The sequence below is a fragment of the Electrophorus electricus genome, chromosome 14 (assembly GCF_041902795.1).
Source record: "Electrophorus electricus isolate QZ-2024a chromosome 14, ASM4190279v1, whole genome shotgun sequence".
NCBI lineage: Eukaryota > Metazoa > Chordata > Actinopteri > Gymnotiformes > Gymnotidae > Electrophorus > Electrophorus electricus.
Window position 1 is genome coordinate 24,950,808 of NC_137510.1, and position 26,256 is coordinate 24,977,063.

Below are 26,256 nucleotides of genomic sequence, written 5' to 3' on the forward strand. Positions count from 1 at the left end.
TTATAGATAGAGAAAACTTCTGAATACATGGAATTTTGTAGAATAAAGTTTAACAGTTCATGAAAAAGCCACATATAACATCTTATAAACAAATCAATATAGATTACAGAACAATCCCCTGCACCTTTTTAATTCTTTCTTAAGCCCTTGCAAAACAAGAAATGACTTCATTAACTTGTCATTAGGCTTTAAAACACATCACCTGCAGCTCAAAACATCCTTGAGTGATGCACACCTAGCTAGATAAATGTATACAAATGTGTTTTATTCTTTATTTATTGTTGTAATAAAGCCTACATGTTGTACTAAAATGCTATATAAAATTAAAATGAATCATTTAAATGTAAAATTAAATGAATGACTTATGTGACATTTAAGTTGTCTTGCATTCTCAAGAAGGTGCCAACCTATATTTTGTCTGGAGAAGCTTAATAGAAGTAATTACATTTACGACATTGAGCTGAATTAATCACTAGAGACTTTGGATTTTTTGTTTGTTTGCTAAGGCTTTGTTTTTACTCTTTCATTGGTTTTGATATATTTTAGTTGGTTGGTAAATTCCACATATTCATGGTTTTCTGATAACAGAGTTGTTAATTAGTTGTCACAGGTGTTGAGTATAGACTGCTTTCGGAGTTCCTTAAAATTGTGGGCAGGGCTTACCCTTATATATTAAGCGTGTAGCTGTTACAAGGTTCAGAGATGCTATGGTTAGTACATCTTTTGTGGCCTAGTTATGTAATTTAACTTTTTTTTTTTTTTTTAAATAAAAACCAGCAGTTATTGATTGACAATTTTTTACCAGCTGAGAAATGATCTCTCCTTTTCCAAGCTAATCTAAGCATTTGTCTTTCTTATTTATATCTTTCTGCTATTCTCTTTCGGCTACGTGCCTTCCACATTTCCTTCTAGATGCTTTACTCCTATATGAACTTGATCTATGCTTTTTTTTTTGCTTTTTTTTTTCTTTTTTTTTCTTTTTTCATATTCCAGAAGAAACTGGACAGGATGGTAGCACAGATTTGCTTCTGACCCAGATTTAGTGCTTCATATCTGTCACCTTAATATAATCACTGAAGTTGTTTTTTGTATTCTCCTCTGCCTGAATCTCTATGAAACTTCAGGCAAGATCTGCACATCCTCCTTAATCTCTTAAATTCTGATGGAACTTCACTTAATGTCTCGGAGACGTCAACCTTCAGTCAGACAAGTTCCGGTATTCCTGTGTTCTCTCTAAGCCTCATCTGATCTTCAAAAACTGCATGCTGACTTACAAAGAAGGCAATATTCTGGACCTGGTCTTCCTCTTTAGATGGTAACGTGATATTGCTCACTCTTGCCCTCTCTAGCAACTGAAAGCTGGGATAATCTTGCTCCTCTCCCACTTATCTCAACTTCCACTCCATCTTTGTCCTTAGACTAGAAGGACCTTGAAAGTATCACATCCTGACTCCATTTCCCCTCTAGCACTCAAACCCTCCAACAATGTCACTTTCTTTATTCACTGACCCCCTTTCATCTTGTCTTCAGCGGGAGAAGGTCTTATCCAGTGACTAGGTTGTGGGCCATCCTGCACAGTAATCTGAGAATGGCTGGACATAAAATGATGGATTTCCTGTTACCATCAGTTCTCATCTGTATCTCTGCTGCCAATACCTCATTCTACGAAGAAAAACTATCAACATTTCCAGATGACAGCATGTGAGATGCATAACAATAAAACTCCTCTAACATGGTGCTCTTGATGCTTGTTATACTTTTATTAGGAGTTCATGGGGAATTATAAAACACTTCTGCAAGTTGCTCTGGTTAACGGTGTCTAATTTTATACTTGTAATACAAGCTCACAATGTGTAACAACTGCAAAATGGCTGACTTGCTGTAATATGGTGGGACCTACAGCTAAAGTTTTTTCCTCTCTTACCATTTACTGACTTCCACTTTCACTGATGCATGCTGTGATCTGTTGCAAAATGATCATGTCAAAACAAGAACAGAACTACTCGGTCATTACCCCCACACCAGCAAATTTCAAATGCTTGCTTTTAGAATTAGTCTGCACAAAGATGTCTTCCATAGACTTCAACATAATTGTAAAACCACAATGGTGTCTCATTATCAACAGATATCATTTGACTATTAATTCTATTTTATGTTGCCACGTGCTGAACAGAACACTTTGACATTAGAAATGCCCACTTGTGGAATATAACTATGCAATATGGGAGGTGGAACGTCTCAATGTCCCCTTCTGCACCTGAACTTCAAACTTTCTTTCCCCTCCAAGATTGTCACACCCTGGCTGGGACCAAGTGACCCCTCTCAACCCATATGCACCTATTGCAATGCCGCCACTTCCTCAGGCACCAGTTTATTAGTTACCCCTTTCACCTATGCCGTGTTACCTTCTAGCTATTTAACCTGCAAAGGTGTCTAAGTCCAGTGCTTCTTACTGATGGTCCCAAACCTGCCATTACAGGCTTTGCCCAGCAAACTAATAGTATTCATCTTTTGCTTCTACTTGAAGTTGTTGTTAGTTTGTTTCATTAAACACCCTGAATAGTCACTTCTGCCTTGCTCCTGACAAAGATGACAAGATTAAGTTGGGGTATTTCATACCTCCAACCCTGCAACACATCATGGGGCAATAATTATGAAATAATCTTGAGCAATAACTATATGAGGATTAGGAAAGTCACATCAGGTTTCACTATGTGTACTCTGCTGCATAGAGGTAATGTAGGCTTCCCTAACCTTCAAGCACTTCATTACTGTGGACAGTTTAAGTGTTAAAAGCCTAATGTATCTGAGATTTCATGCAGAATAACTTCAATTTCTTTTGGTTCAGCATCTCCATTGTTGATTGCTTGAAATGTTTGTGTCTGCATTTCAAGAACAGTGAAGACCCAAGTACATTGGCTTATGCCCTTAGTGGCTGACAGAGGACAGTCATCCTCCTCTTCTCACAAGACTGAATAGGACTGAGTAACTTGAACCCATGTCATCAGGACCTGAACAGAAAAATTCTCAATAAAATGTCTAAAGTTAACACTTGCAGGTTTCCTTGTAACTCATTTGATCTAAGCAAACTAAACCCCATCTTGGGTGTTAAGGTCACTTGCTCATTTCAACTTGCATCAGTGTCTCCCTTGATTTGGGATTACGCCAGACATCGGTCGGTTGTCTGAGAATACCAGAGACATGCTGGTCAAGTAAAGAGAGTGCTGGACTCCTTTCCCCACCTCACTTGTTATGGAACGGTGTATGCTTGTACTCTTTTGTTCCTCCCTTTTTTAAGTCAAACCACTTTTCTTTATTTCTTCAATGTGCCCACTTGTGCGTTTTTCCCTTAGATGGCAATGGCACTCAAACTGGTTGTCTGCTGTTCACTTTTAGAATGATGACTTGTGTTTGGTCATGTTAGTAGGAGCACCTGCCATGTATTTGGCTGCAATTTGCTGAGTTTTCTACATATAATGTACATTTTACTTTAAAAGTTTAAAAGACCTATAACCTTTACCTTTCCATATGGGACTTTAATAGTGGAAATGACTGGACCCTGTGTTCTGACCCCCTAGCCCAGTCTTTAATGGTCCATAACAAAAGGTAGATTACAACTTAAAATTTACTGTAAAATATATAGCAGGTAGAGTAAGTGTATGTAATGGTGATCATGCTGTGTACATAATATTAGACAGCCAGAGTACATGCTCAGAGGCACCTTGAGACATCAGCACCCAGTCCAGATTTGAACCTTTATCTGAAGAGAAATAACTACCAAGCAAATGCCTAACTTCATGCTTAGGTAGTACCTAAAAAATCAGACTGAACCTGAACTGTGACTGGACAATTGCTGTAAAGCTTGGATGCTTTGTAGGGAATAAAATCTTTTTTTTTTTTTATCTAATGTAATTTTCATATTTCTAGGTAGTGACAGAGGCTGAAAGTGGAAATCATAATTTCACTCAGAGCAAATAATTGCATTCTAGAATATATTCTGAAAGAACTTGAGCATGTCACACATCACTCTACTGCTGTTGCCTTCATTGGCTTCCAGTAGCTACCATTAGCGTTCCCGTCATTGGCTTCAATCAGTTTTAAAACCTTAATGCTCCCCTACAAATCCAAAAATGGGTCAGCGCCTCCATATATGTCAGCTGTCAAAGCTTGATCCGTACCTAGAGTAATTTGAACCTCAAGTACAGCTTAGCTTGAAATAACATGCTTCAAATCTCAAGGACAAGCATCGGGATTATTCTGTTTTTGCTCCGAGATGGTGGAACGACTTTACTCAGGCTGTCTGGACAGTAGAGACCCTTGCAGTCTTCAAACGCAGACTGAAAACTTATCCTTTTTTGGAATATTTAGAATGACTATTGATCCTGCTCCTCTTGGATAACTGAAACTGAAGCAAATGTAGTTTGATATTGATTGTTACTGCACATATCGTTGTCTGTTATGGAGCTTATTCACATTTTGCACTTCTAGGCATCAGCATTGATCCCTGAATTTCAATATTCTAGTTAGTTCAATGGTATCTTGAACTCTAACCCCCTGTACTGGCTAATACTATGAGTTAAATGAGTACGAGTTAAATTCTATGAGTAAATGACAAAGCACTTTTGTAAGTGGCTCTGGGTAAGACCATCTCCCAAATGCCATAAACATAAATAGCTAATAGTTCTAGTAGGTTTTTTCATACTTTAACTCATTTTAATTTTATATGGCAAATGTCATTTCAAAAACAATGTTGGGTTGCTTTGGTCAGGGATAATACATTTCGATGTCCCCGCCAATATATCTGCATAATGTTGCTGCTATGCAGGTCAATACTTTTCTTCCTATCATTAACAGGTCCTAGTCACTGCATTTCTACATTAATGAAAAGGATCCATAACCACCTCAGCCAGGTGGAATTCAGCCATTAAGATACAAAGACATGGGTACCTTATAGATATGGGTATCTTCTTCAGGGTAGAGTAGTGTACACACATAGAATTCTTCTGCGGAGTAACTCTGGTTTAAATAAACATTTAATTCATACTACTCCATTTATGTATTTCACTTTTATTCATTTTCTCCATCTGGAGTCTTAGATCTCAGAAGTCAAATCTAGTTAAGAGTACATCAACACCTCACTCCACAATAATGTAATTCCAGAAAAACCTACCCATTTCAATCACAATGCATGTTCAGCACACACCAAGCATCAGAGGACTTGCATTTAATAATTTCTGTCCAAATGAACTATTGTCAATTTATGTAATGGCGAAATAATGCAGAACAGTATTCCACTGCTGCTCATGTTCTAATGTAGCAAGTTCATTCATTTTGTCCCCCTTTGTTTTAGCCCCTTTTGCCAATCGTCCTGATGGTCAATAACAGGTTGTACAGGGTATGATAGTGCCTTGTACTGATGTACTCGTTACATTACTATATCTTGCATTTGCTATTTAAAGCCAACCTGTCAGCACCAGAGGTTAAGGTGGTCGCCGGAGAGGCCAGTAAGCAGAGAACACAGCGCAATGCACTCTTGCATCTCCATATTTTACCCCTCCCTTCTCTCCACAATCTGTTACTCAAATGGCCATTATTTTCTTGTTAATCATCGTCATTATTTAACAGTGGTGGGCCGTCGTCGCAATTGCTAGCAAAGATTTTTTTGCTTCGCTTTTGCACATGGTCCTCATTCATCTTTTCCAGTGCTTCGATCTGTAAAGAGAGAGAGCCATTTTCAGTTAACTTCCTGATCTTTTAGGAGACATCTTTTGAATGCCTTGTAAAAAAAAAACACACCAAGAAGTTGAAAATATGCACATTTTTTCTTTTATATGCAAACATCTCCCCTTACTAGCCACTTTGCAAGAACTCCTCTTTTGGCACATTTTACAGATGCACCACATTACAGCAGTGACGCTAATGTGGTAGTGACATGGCAGAGGGCGTATCACTGGTATGAGTCAAGTAGAGCAGTGTTCGTGCACTTTTAACAGCTGTCAGTCTGTTTAGTTGAGAGCCATTAGTGGCTCTGTGGTCAGAAACAGACCACTGATGAGTTGGAGGTTGGCTTACATAACTTGGGCATGGAAACAGACTACAGTCTCTAATGTTTATGTTAAAAAGTGTGTCACACTCATAAGTCATGGGCTCCCAACCTCTGATCTAAAAATACTACTAATTTCTGAGTAGAGCATTTATGTTTACTTTGCTTTACTTTTTTTTTTTTTTTTTTTACTTTTTAAATTATAACAGGTTAGTTTGATGGTCACATCAGTTCTTACCTGTGCTAAGAAATCAGCCTCACTGTCACTGCTGACCTGCTGTCCAGATACAGTGTTGAAAAGTTCATACACATTCATCGCCTCTGCCACTCCAGCTTTCTGGAAGAACTTGAAAAAAAGACCCAAAGGGCTAATTAAATCACTGCAGCCATCACAGCAATCATTCAGTGCACATTTCCATAATAAAGACAGTTACCGAGTGGAACATCCACCGCTATTTTAATGTGATGCTAATTACAAATGTAATAAAAAGACTTGTAGAAAATCTGCAAAAATAAACCACAAAATTGGCCATTATAAAACATTCCCCAAAGAGAAACTTACTGTAGATACATTACGGCAGTCACGGAACAGAAACTCCAGACCATGAGGGTGAGTTGGCTCAACCGACTGACTCACATCGATTAACCACACCTACAAATAAAAAACAAATTTTAAAAAGACAACTTGGAAAAGAAAAAACAACCCCCCCCCCCAATTCTTAAGCGCTTCATTTTCATGAAGCAAAGCTTATTGTTCATCATCAAGCACTGCTGACACTGCAAAATCATAAGGGTCTATTCATAAGACATTTGCTATTTAATACAAGTTAACTCTATACTATGCACAGAATGGATGGGTGAAGTGGAACATAAATAGGAGTGTAGTGCATAATTATTCCCTTCTTAGATAATCATATTATCTATGCCATGCGCGAATGCTAAAAGCAATCATGCTAAGGCAGTGCAAGGGAACAGTTTACTGAAGGTGAGACAGGGTGTGAGGTGTAAGCCATGACATGAGCAAATAGTTGGGAGCCATAAAAACATGTTCCATTACTCTCTTAAATCGAGTGGTGTTAAACAGTTATTACTATGTGTAAGACAATAAAACTAAATCAAAATAGTACATTTCATGTGGAGGTTTAAACCTCTAATATCAATTAAGGGTTGAGCTAGTCATGACTTCATGCATACAACTACGCAATTTGGTTGCCGAGTCATAACTGTTAGTAAACATATCCAGCCACACTCAATGTTTTTTAACACATTACTCCAAAACCTGCTGTAGTAACTACACATTTTTTGTACCCAACACAAACACTAAAATATCAGACTGTGTTGTGTGCTGATCATTGCACTTATTTTTGCACCAGCCTTTCTTGCTCAATGCAAGATGCCAAAGGCCTGAAAACACTAACAAACACTTTCCAGTGTCATTAACATATCAAGGTCACTGCACTACACTTAAGATGTGCAACAGCCTTTGCTCACATATGCAAAAACACTTTAGATCCTCACCTGCCCATCATGCCAGAGCATATTATATTCACTCAGGTCAGCATGAACCAAGTTGCACTCCTCAAACAGCTGTTTCATCATCTACAGGGAAACGGAGAAGGAAACACAAATTCTCAAGAACACTTTGTTTCTTTGTTCAGAAAGCCTTGCAAGCTATTTTTTCTGGATATTTAAGGACATTTTATTTGAGAGCATAATGTTATTTATGGACATCTACTTCACCAATTTTGGAATTGCACTACTTCCTGTGTTTAGTCCATCATGCCAGGTAAGCCAAGTTAAGTCCGTATTGGGACAAATGACCCTGAAGTAAATCTTCTCTTACAAACAATACCTAAACTAACAGGAAAGTAATCTGAACCAAAAGCTATAGTTACATTGGCTAATATTCTTGTACTGAACACTTGATAGCAAGAAATAGCAAGGAAACAGAAAATCTACCATATATAGCACACAGCTTAAAACACAAAACAGATCCAGGTACCTGCAGTACTTGGTAGTATGCTTTTTTCATGTCATCAGAACTCAGCACGGCTTCCTTTAGCTTGGGCGCAGGCACTTGGTTCTGACCAATAAAGGACATCACTAGGATGTGCTTCTTCAGCATCACTACTTCTGGGCAAGGAATCCCAGCCTTCTTCATCCTGTGTGTGTGTGAGTGAGTGAGTGAGTGAGTGAAAAAAAAAAAACTATTTAACAAATAATGCATTATCAACAGCGTAATATGTAGATTCATTAAAATTGGCTGTACAGTCTTCACATACTACAATGCTATTTAAACATCTTAACCTAAGACTTTTGAACTCCTCTCAAGACAATGAAACTCTTAGAAACTAGCAATATCTACAGTCTGGATATATAATGTCCTCAAGCCCTACCTGACCAGGTTGTGCATCTCCTTCTCAGCCCACAGACGGATGATCTTGCGAGGATTCAGCTTGCTGAAGCGGTCTTTAAAGCGATAGTCATCCTTGATGTATTTGTCCCGGTTTTTGAATTCATTCAAAGTGGTCTTGAAGACTTTGAGCACACATTCCTTCGGAACCACCAACTCCTGAAGGCTAGAGGGAGTAACAGAATTCTTAGAAAAGTTGCTAGGTCATTGTCCTCGGAACACTTGCGATCAAAAGAAAATAAAAATTGCTTCTTAGTTGACTCTTCGAAAGGACAAAGCAGCTCCCATACCTCTGGTACTGCATGAATTTTCAACAAAAATACTTATCGGTTTCACAGAAATCTTAAAAATCTCTTAATTTTAGAAAACATTCTTGAGCACCACTTAATCTGCCAGTAGATCTATAAGATATTATTTTAAGACATATGTGACCATTTCTATTGGTGCACTTGTCATAAAATGTTCCCAAAATTTAAAGGACAGCTGAAGCTGATAAATAATAATAAATACAAACTGACAGGGAACAGGGATGACACCACTCACCTCCCTCCATCAGCGTGAAATACCACTGATTCTTTCCCTGTGCTGATGCAGCCATTAATATTCTCCAGGGTTCCTACATTCACCATTTTGTACATCAGCAGTCTGGTCCTGGAATCCACAGCTTGTTCCTGAAAAAGGACGAATTTAAATCAATCACAAACGATATAAAATTACATTAAGAACTGAACAGTCAGCAATAGAAAGTGTTTCTTTGCCAACTTCACACAGGTATGCAATTTCTTTGTTTTGCTTACAGTATAAATTCTTTTTAAAGTCCTGATAATAAATAGCCATTTTAATGTCTGTCTGTTGAGGCCTGAACTCCGTAACCTATTCGATTCTGACATGAAATGAATACGTTTAAGACCCATGGTTCAGTAAATTCAGTAAATTCTAAACTAATGCTAGTTGTCATGGAGACTTTAGTGAACAGCCCATCACCATCTCCCTCTGTGGACTCTGACTAAAATTAATAATTGGTTCTCAATTATTAATGAGTATTTCAGACTAAGCCATTGTTGTTTTTTTTAATTAGTTATTCCTTAATCTCACAATTCTTATTTTATTGGGAAAACGTTACTTTTGTCATTTTGTGTTAGTTTCCCATATGATCTCAACCATGTGGGTTCTCTTTCGGAGTCTTGGTTCCTATCGAGGTTTCTTCCTTTAGCTCTTACAGAGTTTGTTCTTGTTCATTAGGGGCCTGGACCCACATTCTCGTAAAGATGACTTTTGTAAAGCTGTTGTAAACACCTGTTGTAAACAACAGATGTAAAAAGCTCTTCTCAAATAAATTTAAATTTTGATGCATTTATTTTGATTTGTGCATCAAAATGCGGATAACGACCCTTAAAGTCTGCACTTCTTGTGAAGCAATAAAACCAAAGTACCAAGGCACACACAACAGAAAGAGTTTAGAGGAGAAATAGTGTCTGTGTGGGTAGGGGCAACTCTAGCGACATAGCCAGGGCCTGGTTACTAGTTAGGTAGGGGACAGCAAGCACATGGAGCTTGTTTGCTTTCTGTACTTTATTTTTATTTTGATCCATCCAGTTAGGGCAAATTGAGGCTCCCAGGCTAGATAATACCCTTACACTCCTAGATAACATCCTAACCCTAACACTTCAGACCTTAAAGTAAGGCTGGTAGAGAGATGTTCTGATGTGTCTTCTTGTGCTTCATCACCAAAACTGTTGATGCTACCAAGAAGGATAATCCATGGCATCATTTAACAGTAAAGAACAAAATACAGTTGTGTGTTATGGCAGCACTGTAGGGTTTTTTTTTTTCCTAGAGAGGGCAAACCTCTCTCTGTTAGTTTAGTGGACTTACAGCTGTCGAGTGTTCCTTCTTTTCATGCAGTCGCGCACTGCGTCGCTCCTCTGTCTGACAGTGGCGCTTCAGAGCATTGTAGACATGATTTGACAGCTTCAGATCCATGCTGATTCCATCACCAACATGCACCTCTGGGGCAAACTGTGGCACGGATTTCAAAGAATCATTGACATTGGGGTAGGGGAGATGGTGAAAAGGAAAAGAGAAGAAAATTCAACAAGTAGTCAACAAAAAGACTGCTCAAAAAAACAATATCAAAAAACATTTCAATGTAATATCTAAAGGATGGGTCTTGCATACACTTTGCCCAATATGCTAAAATGTTTAAAAAGTTAAAGAACATGGGTTACATTGTCCATGCGTGCAGTGTTCTTTCGGCCACAGACATCCTCGTCGTGTTTGGTGGTGATGTTTTTGCCTTTCCCTGCAAAACCTTTCTTTGGTGTAGTGGTTGGCTTTTCTGTTAAACAAAGAAAATACGAAAAAAAACATCAGGATTTGGCTTCCCAAAAGCCAGATTACTTGATATCATTGTACTCTCTAAACTAGCATAGAAGATGTAGAACCATTTTAGTATGGCAATTTGGACTAGATTGGAAATGGAAGAAAAACACTTATTTAGGGGTTGTGACAGTTTAACACACAAACAGTTTTGTTTCTCCCATTCCACTAAGGCAGGGGAACTTTAAAATAAATCAAGCAATGGTCACAGACAAAAAAGAAAGGAAGTTAAAACAATGAGAAATAAAATAACTATGCTTTATTAAAAATAGGATTTTAAAAACACTAGCCATCTAGCATACAATTTAAAATGAAAAGCTAAACATGCAAAAAACAAAACAAAAAGCCCCCCGCCCACAAATAAATAAATGACTAAAGTCTTATTCAGAAAAGGATTTGCTATAGCAGCAATTACAAACTTCACTCACCAGGGCGATAAGGGTCATGGCGGGTGTCTTGCCAGTCTACTTCATCCTCAGAGCTGTCACTATCCTCAAATGGATGAACCATGCGGTAGTTTTCAAAGGAAATTGACACTGTATGAATGAGAATAAGAACTTGCATGTATATATGCTTGTACAAAAGTATTCCACACTGGATACTGTGCTGGGGGTCAAAAGCTATGCAAAGGAAACTTTCTCTTTGGATACAACAGTCAACTCTGTACTTCAAACAAATCTGCTGTACAGGCTGAATGCGTCTTTGACTAAATGAATAAATATCCTCCCATTGTGTAGATGCTTACTGTTTCCTATTATCTGTGTTAATACACAACATAGAGAAATAGCAATTACACAGATTCAGCAGACATTTACCTTTGCTGTCGCCATTGAATTTCTTTTCTTCCCGACGCAGCTGTGTGTCAAACTCCCTATCAAATTCCATCTGAAGCATCTGTGCCAGCATCAGGTCACTGGATGTATCTACATCCTGCTGTTTGCCAACCAGGCCTAGGTCCACACTGAAACCATCATTAACACAAAAATCCACACATGCCAAAATTGCAAGTGGACAAAGGCTAAAACAATCTGTTTAAAAATAAAGACAGGTGGATATTTATCAGAAAGAATCGTTCTGAATTACACTTTCCCATCATAACAGCACTAGTTTACATTTGCCTGGATATTGTGATGTTTTCATAAAACTATATACAAAGATAGATTTATGTAAATGTTAGGCTCTGCATAAGGAAAAGCTCTTCTGACATCACTATAAATATATCTAATTCTACACCCAGAGAAACAGAAACCAATAAAAGTTCAGCAGGTCTTAGACTTACTCAGGACAGCTGGAGAAGGAATTGCACTCCTCATGTAGTTGTTTGGCTAGCTGTTCACTCATCACATCTGTCAGGGAGCAGGGGGCCTCCGTCACATTCAGAGTACCCCAAGGGCTCTGAACATGAAAACAATTCAAAAACCATTTTGTGCACTTATTGTACAATTCAATGGACTCCATATGAAAATGTTGCTTACAGTGTAGCACTTCAACCATTTAAAACAGACTATGCTTACTTTTATGTAGCAGGAATAACAATTATTCATCCAATCATTGTTGTGAGGGACTTCTGGCATTTAGCCAGTAGGGTAACATCTAAGAATGAGAAGCCTATAGAACTATTAAAACCCTAATTACATCACTTGACATAATGTAAATCAGTGTGTCTCTGTCAATGTCCATAACCATACTATGACACTTCTGGAAATGTTGTCTATTGTGTATTCATACAGTCTTGGTTGTTTATGAGATCCTGAATAGTAAGCAAAAGTAACAAGATTAACACAACATTACAATAATTTGTATGGTTGTGTGTCCTCCGTATACTCTACACACATCAACCTGCCCTTTGGACCCTTTGGAGAATTTGAATGAGCTCCAAATTCTGAGAAACTAAAGAAGGGGAAGAAACCATCTACAAAATACTGTATTATTTTGGAATAACATTAAAGACTGAGAAACAATTTTAACTCATTTGCTGTTAAACAAAGCCACTTTGATGCAATATAAATGATGTCTTTTTCGGTACACTTGAAATCTGATAATGAATGTGAAAATCGTCAAGCAATATATTCACTGATTGGACCTTGAATAAACTGTACTTTGATTCATTTATTCTCCTATGAATTCATGTAAAATATTTTTAATTGTGTTGTAAATATGCTACTGAGTTTAGATTTACTCATTTTAAATGTTTGACAATTATTTTTTCAGTCTACTTATTACTCTGTATGCAAGAACCTTTTAAAAATTGAACCAGACTAATGAACTGTGATCTCACATCAACAGCACATGGAAAAAAGCTTTTAAAATACTGTTTATAAGAATTAGGAAAGTTTGTGGTCACCATGGCAGATTATGAAAAGAAACGCTAGGTATCAATGATTAAGAATATTTTGTTTACCCTACAGATGACTTAAATGCTGTTTCACGTTCCCCATTTACTATTTCATCCACTTCATCTGAAAAAAGAACGATTCATATGGGTTGCAGCTGGCTTCTCAGCTCCTCCCCTGACTATAACCAGCTATTCTCATCAGCTGCTAGTTCTCCTCAAAGAAGCCTAATATCTTCTTATTATTTGAGTGACGTGTGGCAATAGGGGTGGAATAAATCCAGGTCTAAATGAACTTGACTCTAACTACACATTTCAACTCTACTAAAGCTGAAGAAATACTTTACAGCAAATATTATAACTATCAACCAAAGTGTTTTCAGTAATAGGTTTGCAATCTCTAAATGTAATAATCTAAATGTAAAATTAACTTAATGTTATTTGATTCTAACATTGTATGTTAATAGTTTTTCTTCTCTCTGCTTCCACTGGAAGATGGTACTACAGCATAATGTTTCAGGCCAGTCAGCTCAAAGACAATATGTTCCACCAGGCTGCTGAACTCAGACATCAACACTAATTTCACTGATACACGCACCCTTGCTGTCTATGTACTTTAGATTATTTATCACTATAATCACTACACTTTTATGTACACTCTGTGCAGTGTCTCCAGTTTCTTGTCTTTTGTTTTGTGAGTATTGTACAGTGTAATGTATAGTGTTTATCATACAACGTCTATTGTAGTGTCTATTTCTTGTAGGTGTTGTGCGTGTTAGCTAACTACACTGTGATGTGGTCCTCGCTCTTAGGTTTTTCATTCAAATTCATGCCGTTTAGACAATCGATTTGATTTTATTTAATTGTAATTCATACAATGTAATTCATTGTAATTAATTCACAAAGCTAAATTTATATATATATATATATATATATATATATATATATATAATGTCAGGACCACAATCTAAATCTTACTTAACTTAACCTAGTTAACACCAAAACGCTGCCTACCCATTTCCGTATTACACTGATTCAATTGCGAAGACAACGTGTGTTCATGCCGATGTCAGTTATTTATGAACTGCGATTCGGAATCCACCATTTATGAGTTCAATTTCGGTTTTACTTTTTCAGTAAATTTGTAAAGCATCTTGGGAATAAACGATCTATAGCTTCTTAAGTGCGTTCATTCGTGAAAGCCCATTACCGGTACTCTTATTACACGTTAGCGAACTAGCTGCTTACAGTTCAGTAAGCTTTGCTGGCATGACCACATACAATTATAGTATTGCCAAAGCACTATTATAACATGAACATAACATTACACCTTTTGTAATTATGGAAATTAAGAGTTAGAGAACTGTAAATTGTCTGAAATAATAAAAGGGAGGAAATGAAAAGAAAGGAAAATAAATAAATAAACAAACAAACAGGTGGCTAATGAGCCTTACGAGCGTTTTTAGGCCTGTTTCTCACTTCTCCTATCACAGATTGGCTAGGTAGCCAATGCCATTACTCACCTTTACTTCTTTTACTTGATCCATATTTGTGGATATTTGGCAGGTTCCAGATGATTCGGTGGACAAAGACGTGGATAACCAGATAAAGGACGTACAACGTCAAATAGCTAAGGGGGGACGGGACAGAAACAGTAAAAGTTTTCTCTTCAAAACAGCTCGTCAGTGCGACACTAGCAGAATAGCTAATATAGCTAACCTAGCAACCACTAGTCATGTAATCTCGTCAGAGCTCACACGACCGTTATCGGATCTCTTAAGTAATAAACAGGACACATTTATATAATGTCACGTAATACAGTGTAGCTAGCCACGTTTGTTTATCTGTTACAATGAAGCAGATTATAATCTCTCCTCAAATGCGACAAATTAGATTACCGCTCGTTTAAAGATTTGTGTATCGTTGGTTACCTTAATCGTGGTCGTTGTGGGGGACGTGAAAACGCTCTCCATAGTAAAAGTCTTTGAATCCCTTTATTATTATGTGGCATCTCTGATATTAATTTCATAGTTTTTTATTATTTAAGATCATTGGTTGATTAAACATTTACATTTAGATTTAGATCTCTACACACTACGTGAACATTGCTACACTTAAAGCTACAGCTATATAGATAGAACAAGGATATCTATGGTATATACGAGCAACATCGTGTCACAAGCGTGTGCACTGGACCTAGGAAGTATTGTTATTTTTTATCATCAAAGTTTTATGGGGCTAGCAGTAGTTCATATTCAACGGCTCAAACGGCGTTTATAAATGACTTTTAGACATAGGCTCCTCAACAGATGAATTTAGCGAGAGCAAGTCTTGGTCTTGTATTTTGCATCTTTTTCGTTGTATCTTATTTCACAAACAAGGTGAGAAATGACCCTTTCTCTAGCGAGGCTGTTTCACCTACCTCACTGTGTGATAGTCGGTTTTCATTTCATTTCCGTGTAGATTCTTCGTATATATATTCTTATACATTCGTCGTATTTTAGTCGGCTGTAAGAGTCCGTATGCATGATTTGTCTTTTCGTCATATAAACGTATGTCAAACCATTTTTGTTTTCCTCAGTATGTCTTGTCTGTCTTGAAGTTTACATATCCGACCCTTTTTCTGGGGTAAGTATTTATTTTCCAGTCCTGGAGAGTTTAGTTCTATAGCGCGCCTGGTTTAATCAGATGCTATAATATTAATCCCCTTGCTAAAGTCTGTAGCGCAAATAGATCTCCAGGACCAGAGTTAGGCTCCCTGGATCCTGAATATGCAATTCCACAGTAGGTCAAAAGCTTCGCATATTTGTCTTTCCATTTCTCTGTTCTGTCACACCCAATTCATGCTTGAACCGAATCCAGAGCCACTGGACTAGATTACTTGTCTGTCAGTTGTTGTTTGTTTTGTTTTGTTTTTTTACAGTCGGTATTTGTATTCTGTTCTCACAAGGTGGCAGACTTTCATTGGAACGCTTCTGATATGGGTCACTGCGAAACTGGGATGGGTGGAAATAAATGGTTTTCCCAGGTTACAACTTAAAGTTATTTTGGCAATACATTCTGACTATGATTTAAAAGTACAATTGTAATAAAATGTATTTGTCTTGTCTTTAGATCTGTGGCTGTATCCTGGCTCCCAGGGTCAGTACTTTTCTTGGGGAATATTTATGCTGGATCCAAAGCCCTGTCCATCCTGGTATGTATGTTGCTTACTGTAAGGATAAAGACAGGGGAATGTTGATATACAGCAATGACCTTGCATTTGTACCCTATTAATTATGCATGTCTGTTTTTTGTTGTGGCTAGCCTATCCCATTCTTTTTCGTCTTACAAAATGTGTCAGAGGTGGTCTTCTTTTTCATCGTTAGGCTCACCCTAAGAGAGGTAAGCATTTATGTTGCTCATGTAACATCTTGTATCTCCACTATAAAATGTAAAACACGTACACTCAAAAAAGCAAGTAACTTGGCTGCTTAAAAATTGAGTTTGTTGAAGTTAACAGAACAGTAGTATGATGAAATACATCATATTAATTCATACCATTTTTGTTAACCTGCAAATTGAAGTCCAATTAATTCTAAAATGTACTTGTTTTTAAAGTTAAATCACTTTTAGTGAAATTGCACAGAGTGAGATCCAAAAGTCCACTACCAAGAGCTGTTTATTACCTACCAGGAAATATTATTTCATTCATTAATATCATAATGGCAGACTGTTGCATTAGTACTTCATTTATCATTTATTTTGCTATTGCCTTTGCTGAAGATTATATATATATATATATATATATATATATATATATTTAAACAAATAAGTATTCAATATTATTAAGGGAAATCAATTTTATCTGTATAGCACTTATACACAGCAGTCACTCAAAGTGCTTAACAAATAAGAAAATACAAAGAAACCGGTAGGAGAATAGGAACACAACAGAAATATGATATTAAAAATGAGTAGAAATAAACATTACTGAAACAAAAATAAATAAAAACTACAGACATTCATTAGATCTAGCAGCTCAGGGTACTGCAAAGATGATATTAAATCAAGAAAAAGTCATTGAAGAATCCGGTGAAGAAATAAAAGTACCACTCCACTTTAATACATAAGAGGACACAGTCTTCTCTCAAACCCTGAGAGCATAACACAGTCTTCTCTCAAACCCTGAGAGCATAACACAGTCTTCTCTCAAACCCTGAGAGCATAACACAGTCTTCTCTCAAACCCTGAGAGCATAACACAGTCTTCTCTCAAACCCTGAGAACATAACACAGTCTCCTCTCAGTCCTTGAGAGGATAACACAGTCTCCTCTCAGTCTTTGAGAAGATCTGCTGAAATCAATAATTTTTACTTCAAAATATAAAGATGTATGGCCTAATGCAATTTCAATCAGAGTGCTTACATGGTACCATTTATTGGCCAGACATCTGCTGTTTCAGATTTATTTTGTAAAACTGCTCGAAAAATGAAGCACTTTCTAGTATAGGATTCCTTTAACTTAAAATTAGTCTAATTAAATAAATGATTAGTCTACAGAGTTTAAATGAGAAATTCCTATGGTAATTGGTGTTGCAGTATTTAAAATGTAAGAAAATCTGATTGCACTGAATGCCATTGTGAAATAAAAGTGCTCCATTAACTCCATTAACAATATTTAAAGAAAAAAAAGGTTTTAGAATATGCACAAAAGTGTCAAATGGATTGATTTAAATAATTTCACAAAGGGTTGATTTATAAAATCAAAGCTAAATATTTGACTTGGGTGACTGGTGATGTTTTCTCTCATCACTTTTGCATATCTCTTATATCTAGTTAGTCTGACTGTTCAAGGAGAATGTGCATTTAAGTATTATTTGTAATAGTGTTGCTAATTTAATGACTCATTTTGATTTTTGTTTTATCCATTTACTTTGTAAAGAGATCATCATGGATGAAGATATTCAGGTGTGTTTGTAAGCATTTCTGTTTGCTTTATCTCTTATTCTGTGGGTATTTTCTCCAAAAAATCCTTCAACTACATCATTAATTTTACTTAACCTGGTATTTATCTGGCATTGCTAATACTAAAGGTTTCTTGTGATTAAATGTACTGAAGCCTTCTCACTTCAACAGTGGGGTCAGGCCATTTTAAATATTGAATCAGTTACCATTTTCTTCCATTGATGAATGGGACATGAGGGCAGACCATATAGCACTAATGACAACAGAAGCATGAGTTGGAGTGATGAATGACTGACTCTCTTTTGAACATGTATTTATTTTTATTATTGTATCACAAGGTATCGATTATTATATAGGAAAATGTAATATTTTATTCTAATGTTTAATCAATAACCTTAAGGTGTATTAAAATCTCTAGAAAGAAGGGTGGAAATTCCATTCAAAATCACATTCATTGAAGATTAACATAATTAAATGTATTCTCAGGGAACAGCAGAATTCTATCTATAGTTCTTTGAATACATCCCATTCCAGAGTACACAACCATTTAAATGGAAAATCTAAAATATTTCCCTGCTCAGCAGGTCATTTCCCAGACCACATCCCTTCCTTTTTCACTACTGAAATACCTGTACACTGTAAACACATTATGGCCCACAAAATAGTACTGATGTGGCGATGTAGGATCACCACAGCTAAAGGCACTCTCATGTTCACTAAAGTCTATCAAAGACCTGACTGTTTCCCAAATTTACATGACCACAAGGACATATGAAACATTCTCTGTTTGATGACGCATCTGTTTCCAAACTCAAGAAGAGAAAACCTTCCCATTCCTGAAACAATGCAAAAATATAAAACCTTTGATTCTGATGCAGTCCTGAGGTTCATTTTATCCAGACATACAGTGTCTGGCCCAAAAAAATGTCACACACTAATATTTCATTGGACCACCTTTAGCTTTGATTATGGCACGCATTCACTGTGGCATCATTTCCACAATGTCAATGTCACAACATTTATTTCTGTCCAGAGCTGCATTAATTGTTTTCCCCAAGATCTTGTATTGATAATGAGAGATTTGGACCACTGCCCAAAGTCTTCTCCAGCACAAAGATTCTCAATGGGGTTCAGGTGTGGACTCTGCAGTGGCCAATCAATGCGTGAAAATGATGCCTCATGCTCCCTGAAGCACTCTTTCACAATTTGAGCCCGGTGAATCCTGGCCATGTCATCTTGGAATATGCTCATGCCATCAGGGAAGAAAAAATCCATTGCTGGAATAACCTTATCGTTCAGTATATTCAGGTAGTCAGCTGACCTCATTCTTTGGGCACATAACATTGCTGAACCTAGACCTGACCAACTGCAGCAACCCCAGTTAGCCTCACTGACAAGTGGTTTTCTTAAGGCTACACAGCTATTTAGTCCCAATCCCTTGAGTTCCCTTCGCATTGTGCGTATGGAAATGCTCTTACTTTCACTATTAAAAATATCCCTGAGTTCTACTGTTGTTTTTCTACACGTTCAAGTGATCGCCGATCATGATCATTCAAGATTTTTTCTGACCACATTCCTTCCTCTAGATGATGTTTCCCCACTGTCCTTCCACTTTTTAATAATGCGTTGGACAGTTCCTGGCCAGGCAGTGTATTTTGTAGCTGTATTTTTATATTGAAAATTGAGTTTTGTTATCATTGATGCATTTTTTATATGCATTTTTCTTTAGTGTAAATTTGACGCTGATATCAGCAGTTACCCTTATATTGTACAAACCTGAGGTAAAATCTCTGTCTCTCACACACAAACACATGCACAGATTTTTTTTAAAAGGTACCATACGCTGAAGTATCATCCCTCATTTTTTTTAGAATGAATTTAATAATATCTTGAAATAATAACCAATATTAAGTAATTAGGTTATATTAGATAAAGGAACCCCCATTGAATACCTAATTTATTTAAAAAGAAGTTAAAGCACCACCCTGCGCTATGATAAAATGTTTTTGACCTGTTCTTTATCCACCCTTAATTGTATTTAGGAACAGTAGTTCAGCTTTTGAATGTGCTGAATGTACTCTGTGTTCATGTTATGTAATGTGTACTGAACCATTATGTTACATATTCTGTAAAACCACTAGTTAGTGATGCAATGCCTATTTTATCTTGCAAAACAAACTGAACAAATGTGCAAACACACAAACCAATAAATAGATAAATAACTAAATAGGATTAAAATAACCAAACACACCAAATTCCATATGAATTGTTTGTTAGTGTCTCTTATTTCATTAGTTAATCATAAAGGAAAAAAATACTTTAGTTGTCATCCACCTTTTGTAAAGATCACACTCTGCACCTTTTCAGTTTGGACCAAATGGCTACATGTGGGCTATCATCCACCTTTTCTGTGTTGGTAAGTTTGTCCATTTTATTAATTTGGAACACTTAATTTAAACTAAGAGTCTTACTTAATGACTTTTAAATATTTTTTTAAATACCTAAATGTATTATAAATAACATATAGTTCATGTTGTTCGTGTACAAGTGACTGTTATTTATCTTCTTTAAGTATAGTATTGTTATACATTCAAATGAACTAGTGTTCAGGTAGCATTGGCTATTGTGGAATCTGACTCATAGTAATCCAACATTAGAGGTCTGTAGCCTTAGTTTCAGTTACATAAACATAATGGAATACATGTTATGTAAACCTTTTCATAAATTATATCAGAGGCTCTTAAGTAAAAAAAAAAATCTATAATTTAAATAATCCCTACCCTAATATGACAAATGAGTTTTATCATAACACACTAATTTACATGTTAAAATCAAGTTAATAATGTCAAGAACAGTTAATGTTCTCTACTAGTTTAGTTTAACCTTATTTTGTGTAACATTTTGGATAAATCAATGAACTAATTAATAAATTGCCTAACCTAATTTGCCACAAATTATGGTGAACACCAAGATTACTATGTTTATTAAGATGGGATGAAAATGACGTGCGTATGTTCATGTATATGCTTATGAGCATCTTCATGGCAATTTTCTGATGATAGAGCACTGTAATCAATGCTCATTTATTTTAGCAGCTATGAAAAACAGAGATGGCTGTGCCACCACTGGGATTAATTGAGTTACTGGGATTTTTATTCACCCTGAATAATACATAATGTATTCATATTTGATTTACTTTATCTGTTTTAGGATCATACAGAGTGTTCCAGAGGAATTCAAAGTCTAGCCAGCTGAGGTTGCTATTATAAAAACTGAAATATAAGTTGAAGTGATTTGAGAGCGAGATGTTTGCTTAGCTTTTACCCAGTTATTTTTGCTGTTTTATAAATATTTATTTTAATATGTCATTGCTACTAGATATTTAATTAACTAGAGAAATGGAAATTGAGAAATTGCATAAGATTCTTATTCTTGAATGCTCTAAAGATTTGCTAATTACCATCTAAATTATTTAGTAGAGAGTTCAATTATTGAATTTACAGAGTTTGATGTTTAAAATTATGTAATTGTTCTCCTTTCCATTGCAGTGACATTGAGCAACAGTTCATCAACTACATAGTCAGGTAAATTAAGTGCATCATATTTTGTTATGGCTTTTATTTATTTGATAACCATTTTCAAAATGTTTTAAATTGATGTCTTTTTAGCATGCTACTGCTAGCTTCTGCTGCACATCCAACAGGTAAACCCCCAGTATTCTTTTCTGTGGCATGGAGTTTAAGAGGTTTTGTTTCACATTGTGTGGACTGTGGGGCATATTAATCTGTGCCAGAGAGGCAGCATTGATTACTGGTGATTATGAACAAATCACAGGTCAGAACAGAGTGCAATAAAAAAGGATAAATAAAATTGGGTGGATATAAGGGCATAAAGAGAGAAATTGATTTCAGAGTTGGGTTTGATAAATATCCACTATAGTATTTATTCATTTTAATTAATTTATTGACTTCAATGTTTTTTTCCTTAGGTGATCTGTTTGGTGCCTTGGAATTCCCCTTCCTCATGTCCTATAAATTCCATAGTGGAGGATTTGCCAGGTGAGTAATATAATCCATTATTGGCTCCAGTGTCATATGTATTTGCAATGTCTTTAGTACTAAACATGTTCAATGAAAAATAAATACTAATCTTTGAAAGAAAAAAAACAGAGAGGTCCTCCATGATGAATGGCACTTAATATGTTGTTGGTGTATACATTCTCATCTCTAGTGCTGTATTTGGCTTTTTTCTGCTGCTGGCCTCGGTGAATTTGAAGACTGGACTGTCTCTGACACACTGTGCAATCTGGTTCTTCATGGCCAAGGTTAGACACATCATTCTAATATTCTAATTGTACCTATAGTTATGAAACTAAACTAGTCATCCTCCTTTCAGACTCACTGATTAGAAGACCAATAAGATGAAAGATTTCATGTTTTCTCTTATTTAACCAGATTATAACACTGCCTTTATATATCTAGTGCATGTCTAATTTTCAAAGTTGAAAAGTAAAATAATGAAACCTAAAGTCAAATAATCAGGGCTGTGGCATCAATTCTTATGTAATATTTCAGCCTGATTACTAAACAGAATATTTAGACAGTAAGCAACAAAGATCTCCTGAAGAGTTCTTGATTTCCAGTACAGGGAATGTGTGACATGACAAACTTTATACTGTGGCTATTTTTGACTTGTAGATCACCTGAAGCATGTCTGCATGTCATGCTGACAGCAGATCTTTCTTTTTAAAAGAATTTAACAGCCTTAAGTACTCCTGTTTCAACTGACTCATCTCAGAATATGAGAAAAATTCATTAGTACATGAAAATAATTGGGTTTTTGCTTTGATGGGATCTTCTTCCCACGTACAGATACTGGCCTCTGCTCTGTCCATGTTTGTATTCAGCATGGAGCTCAGTTCTGTATCTCTGTTGTGGTGAGTTTACATGGCTTTATTTCTTGGGGAAATGCTAGAACGTAAATTTCAATATAACGTGGGGTTAGAAGAACAGTGTGCCTAGAGGAAAAAAAAATTTTAATGACTTTTTGTCTACAAAACAGATGTTTAAAACTTGCATTTTTTTTCTTTGCAGCATCCTTACAAACCATGCTGGCGAGGCATTGTCAATAAATTCTGACAGAATTCAGATTAAATAAGTGGCAAATTAGTAAACATGGGGAATCCCTGTCAGACATCACTGCGAAGTCTTCACCGTACTACACTTTTCATTCCTTCTCAAAATGTTCACTGTCCTATTTTATCCAGGTTTAGGATTCAGGATAGATTTTAGAATTTTTTTTTTTCCACTGTCCAGAGAATTCTGTCCAACAAAGTCAATGATTAGGACAGTTCAGAGGAGCAAGCAATATTTTTTTTTCCATCAGTGAAACTGTAAAAGACACCCAAATGTCTGGATTTATATGTTTTCTTATGTATGAGAGCTATAAACACAATTTTTGTTTTTGTTTATAACTAGATAAAATATCTGGTGGCATGACCAGTATAGCACTATCTTGAAATTGGCAAGTGTGTTAGAAATAGACATTCCAACTAGGTAGTGTACTACAAAGACTGGGGGGTCAGTAAGAACTACAGCCCTAACGTATGGTAAAATGTAGAGTTTGTACTTGGCTACTAAGCAGAACCTGTCCTCAATCCATTATTACACTGCTGTGCATCATTGGCTACATTATTGTCCACCTCTACCATGTGTAATTATTCCTGGTTATGGCATTACATTTAACATTCACAGCTGTACTAAATACTATACTTGAAATACAAGTACTTTGTTCAGTGTTCACCCTAATTTTATTTTTGTGTCAAACATATGTGCTGAAAATAGTCGTGGATAGTTTAGGAAGGTTTGTCCAAGGAAAATCATGTAAGTTATGTTGGACCTTTTGTAACTGTTAATACTGTTATTTCTTCAGGTTCTGGTAATTAGTGGTATTTCCCCCAAAGGAACTGTAATGTAAATGAGTATAAAGAGTGGACTTCCCATTATGCATATACATTGCTTTTTTTTTTTTTTTTTTTTGCTTTGGGAACCTTACACAGAGGCCAATACATGAAGGTGTGTTGCACACAGCAAATTTCCCAAATGTGCAGCGCTGATTCATTTTCCATATGCACACCAAAACATGGAAAAGTTTAACTGTCCTGCTTAACTATGCAAAGTGATTAAGTTCTGTGACTGTAAATCCTAGAAGGCAGGTGCCTTTTTGCACCTGCTGACTATTTACATCCCAACTATGTAGCAATGGGTTTACCATTTTTGCAGTTGGATGGTATGATATATGCCCATTTACTTTTAAAATTGGCTGTATAATTCACTAGATACAAAACATGTTTATGATATTTTTTAGCAGGATTATTTAATAAATTAATATGGTCCATAAAAGCCCTTGTCAGAATGCATTGTTTGATCAATCATGAATTTATAAATGGCTTCACATTACTGACTGTAAAAGATTTACATGCAAGACTGGTTGGCTGATGTGCTAGATCCTGGATTTCTTGACTGGTAGACCTCAGTCAGTCTGGACTGGGAGCAGCACTTCCAACACCACCACACTGAGTACTGGTGCTCCCCAGGGCAGCGTACTCAGCCCTCTGCTGTTCACACTGCTGACTCATGATTGTGCAGCGATGAACAGTTCGAATCACATCATCAAGTTTGCTGATGACACGACCATGGTAGGTCTCATCAACAAAGACAACGAGTCAGCATACAGAGAGGAGGTGCGAGAACTGGTGAGCTGGTGTAAGGTCAACAACCTGTATATGAATGTTGACAAGACAAAAGAAATGGTTGTTGACTTCAGGAGAGCAAGGCGAGATCACTCCCCGCTTGCCATCAACGGCTCCTCAGTCGAGATCGTCAAGAACATCAAGTTCCTTGGTGTTCACATAGCGGAGAACCTCACCTGGACCCTGAACACCAGTTCCATCACCAAGAGAGCCCAGCAACATCTTTACTTCCTTCGGAAGCTGAGGGAAGCCCATCTCCCATCCTCACTACCTTCTACAGAGGTACTGTAGAGAGCATCCTGAGCAGCTGCATCATTACCTGGTTTGGGACCTGCACCGCCTTTGACTGCAAGACCCTCCAAAGAATAGTGAGAACAGCTGAGATCATTGGGGTCTCTCTTCCCTCCATCACGAACATCTACATAACACGCTGCATCCGGAAAGCCACCAACATTGTGAAAGACCCCACACACCCCTCACATGAACTGTTCACCCTTTTGCCATCTGGAAGAAGGTACCGCAGCATCCAGTCCCGCATCTCCAGACTGTGCAACAGCTTCTTCCCAGAAGCCATTAGACTCCTGAACTCTGGCTGTCTCCAATTCCAGTTCAGATTCCAAAATGGGCACTTTTATACATGCTTATACACAGTCACACACACACATACATACATACATATCTATACACACACTCACACATTGTTTTGCATCGGACTAGTGCTGAAGTTAAACCTCACACAAATAAACTATGCACTCCTGTTGCAGTCTTGCACATTATCCTACTTGCTGCTAGAGTACTGTACTAAACCAGCACTGTACTCTGAACTGTTCTGGCTGCTACCGGTGACTGCTATGTTCAGGGTAGCATGTCACTGATTCCTATGCACAACTCACTTTACATATGCCCAGTACTGTACTAAATAATTGCACTGTCTACTCATTTTATATTGGTCCTGTCCTGTATTTATTATTGTTTATTTAATGACATTTTGCACTATATTGAACTGTTTGCACTTGTGTAGCATGTTGTCTGTTGCACTGTTGTTTTTGTGTTGCACCATGGTCCTGGAGGAACATTGTCGCGTTTTTGATGTGTACTTGTATATAGCTGAAATGACAATAAAACCTCTTAACTTTGAACTACTCATTGCAGTAAAGTCTGTGGCTACTATTTAGCCACTAGTCATGAATTTCCTTCAATGGAAAGCAACAAATAAAAGAGAACATGTAGTGTAGCATAACCAAAACACTACAGATATTGGTAACATGTCACATCTAGTATCTGTAAACATGCCTGGAGGTACCTGAATTACCATCTCATATGTTTTATAGTGCAGCACGTTGTCAAAGGCCGACAACTTCATTTACATTTGTGGCATTTAGCTGACGCTTTT

At 36.7% G+C, this 26,256-nt stretch overlaps 2 protein-coding genes across 3 annotated transcripts; one reads left to right on the forward strand and one right to left on the reverse strand.

Moving 5' to 3' along the window:
- Nucleotides 1-5,047: 5,047 nt before the first annotated feature.
- Nucleotides 5,048-15,923, reverse strand: riok3 (RIO kinase 3 (yeast)). 2 transcript variants are annotated; one of them, XM_027026913.3, is made up of 14 exons: nt 15,590-15,923; nt 14,691-14,797; nt 12,115-12,230; nt 11,651-11,796; nt 11,264-11,371; nt 10,685-10,794; nt 10,332-10,475; nt 9,000-9,127; nt 8,440-8,622; nt 8,046-8,205; nt 7,562-7,642; nt 6,606-6,695; nt 6,282-6,389; nt 5,048-5,712 (listed from the first exon to the last, which is right to left on the reverse strand). In XM_027026913.3, the coding sequence occupies exons 2-14, from the start codon at nt 14,712-14,714 to the stop codon at nt 5,602-5,604; spliced, it is 1,509 nt and encodes a 502-aa protein (XP_026882714.2). In that variant the 5' UTR covers nt 14,715-14,797; nt 15,590-15,923; the 3' UTR covers nt 5,048-5,601. The 2 variants fall into 2 exon arrangements, with proteins under 2 accessions (XP_026882714.2, XP_026882713.2); XM_027026912.3 differs by lacking the exon at nt 15,590-15,923 and adding an exon at nt 15,099-15,239.
- Nucleotides 15,336-24,167, forward strand: slc35d4 (solute carrier family 35 member D4). Its single transcript, XM_027026915.3, has 15 exons — nt 15,336-15,548; nt 15,749-15,795; nt 16,118-16,195; nt 16,282-16,363; nt 16,474-16,551; nt 18,090-18,115; nt 19,842-19,893; nt 20,480-20,528; nt 21,323-21,368; nt 21,661-21,696; nt 21,781-21,815; nt 22,101-22,170; nt 22,343-22,436; nt 22,984-23,048; nt 23,206-24,167. Exons 1-15 carry the CDS (start codon nt 15,477-15,479, stop codon nt 23,267-23,269), a joined length of 894 nt encoding a protein of 297 aa, XP_026882716.2. The 5' UTR covers nt 15,336-15,476; the 3' UTR covers nt 23,270-24,167.
- Nucleotides 24,168-26,256: the final 2,089 nt, after the last annotated feature.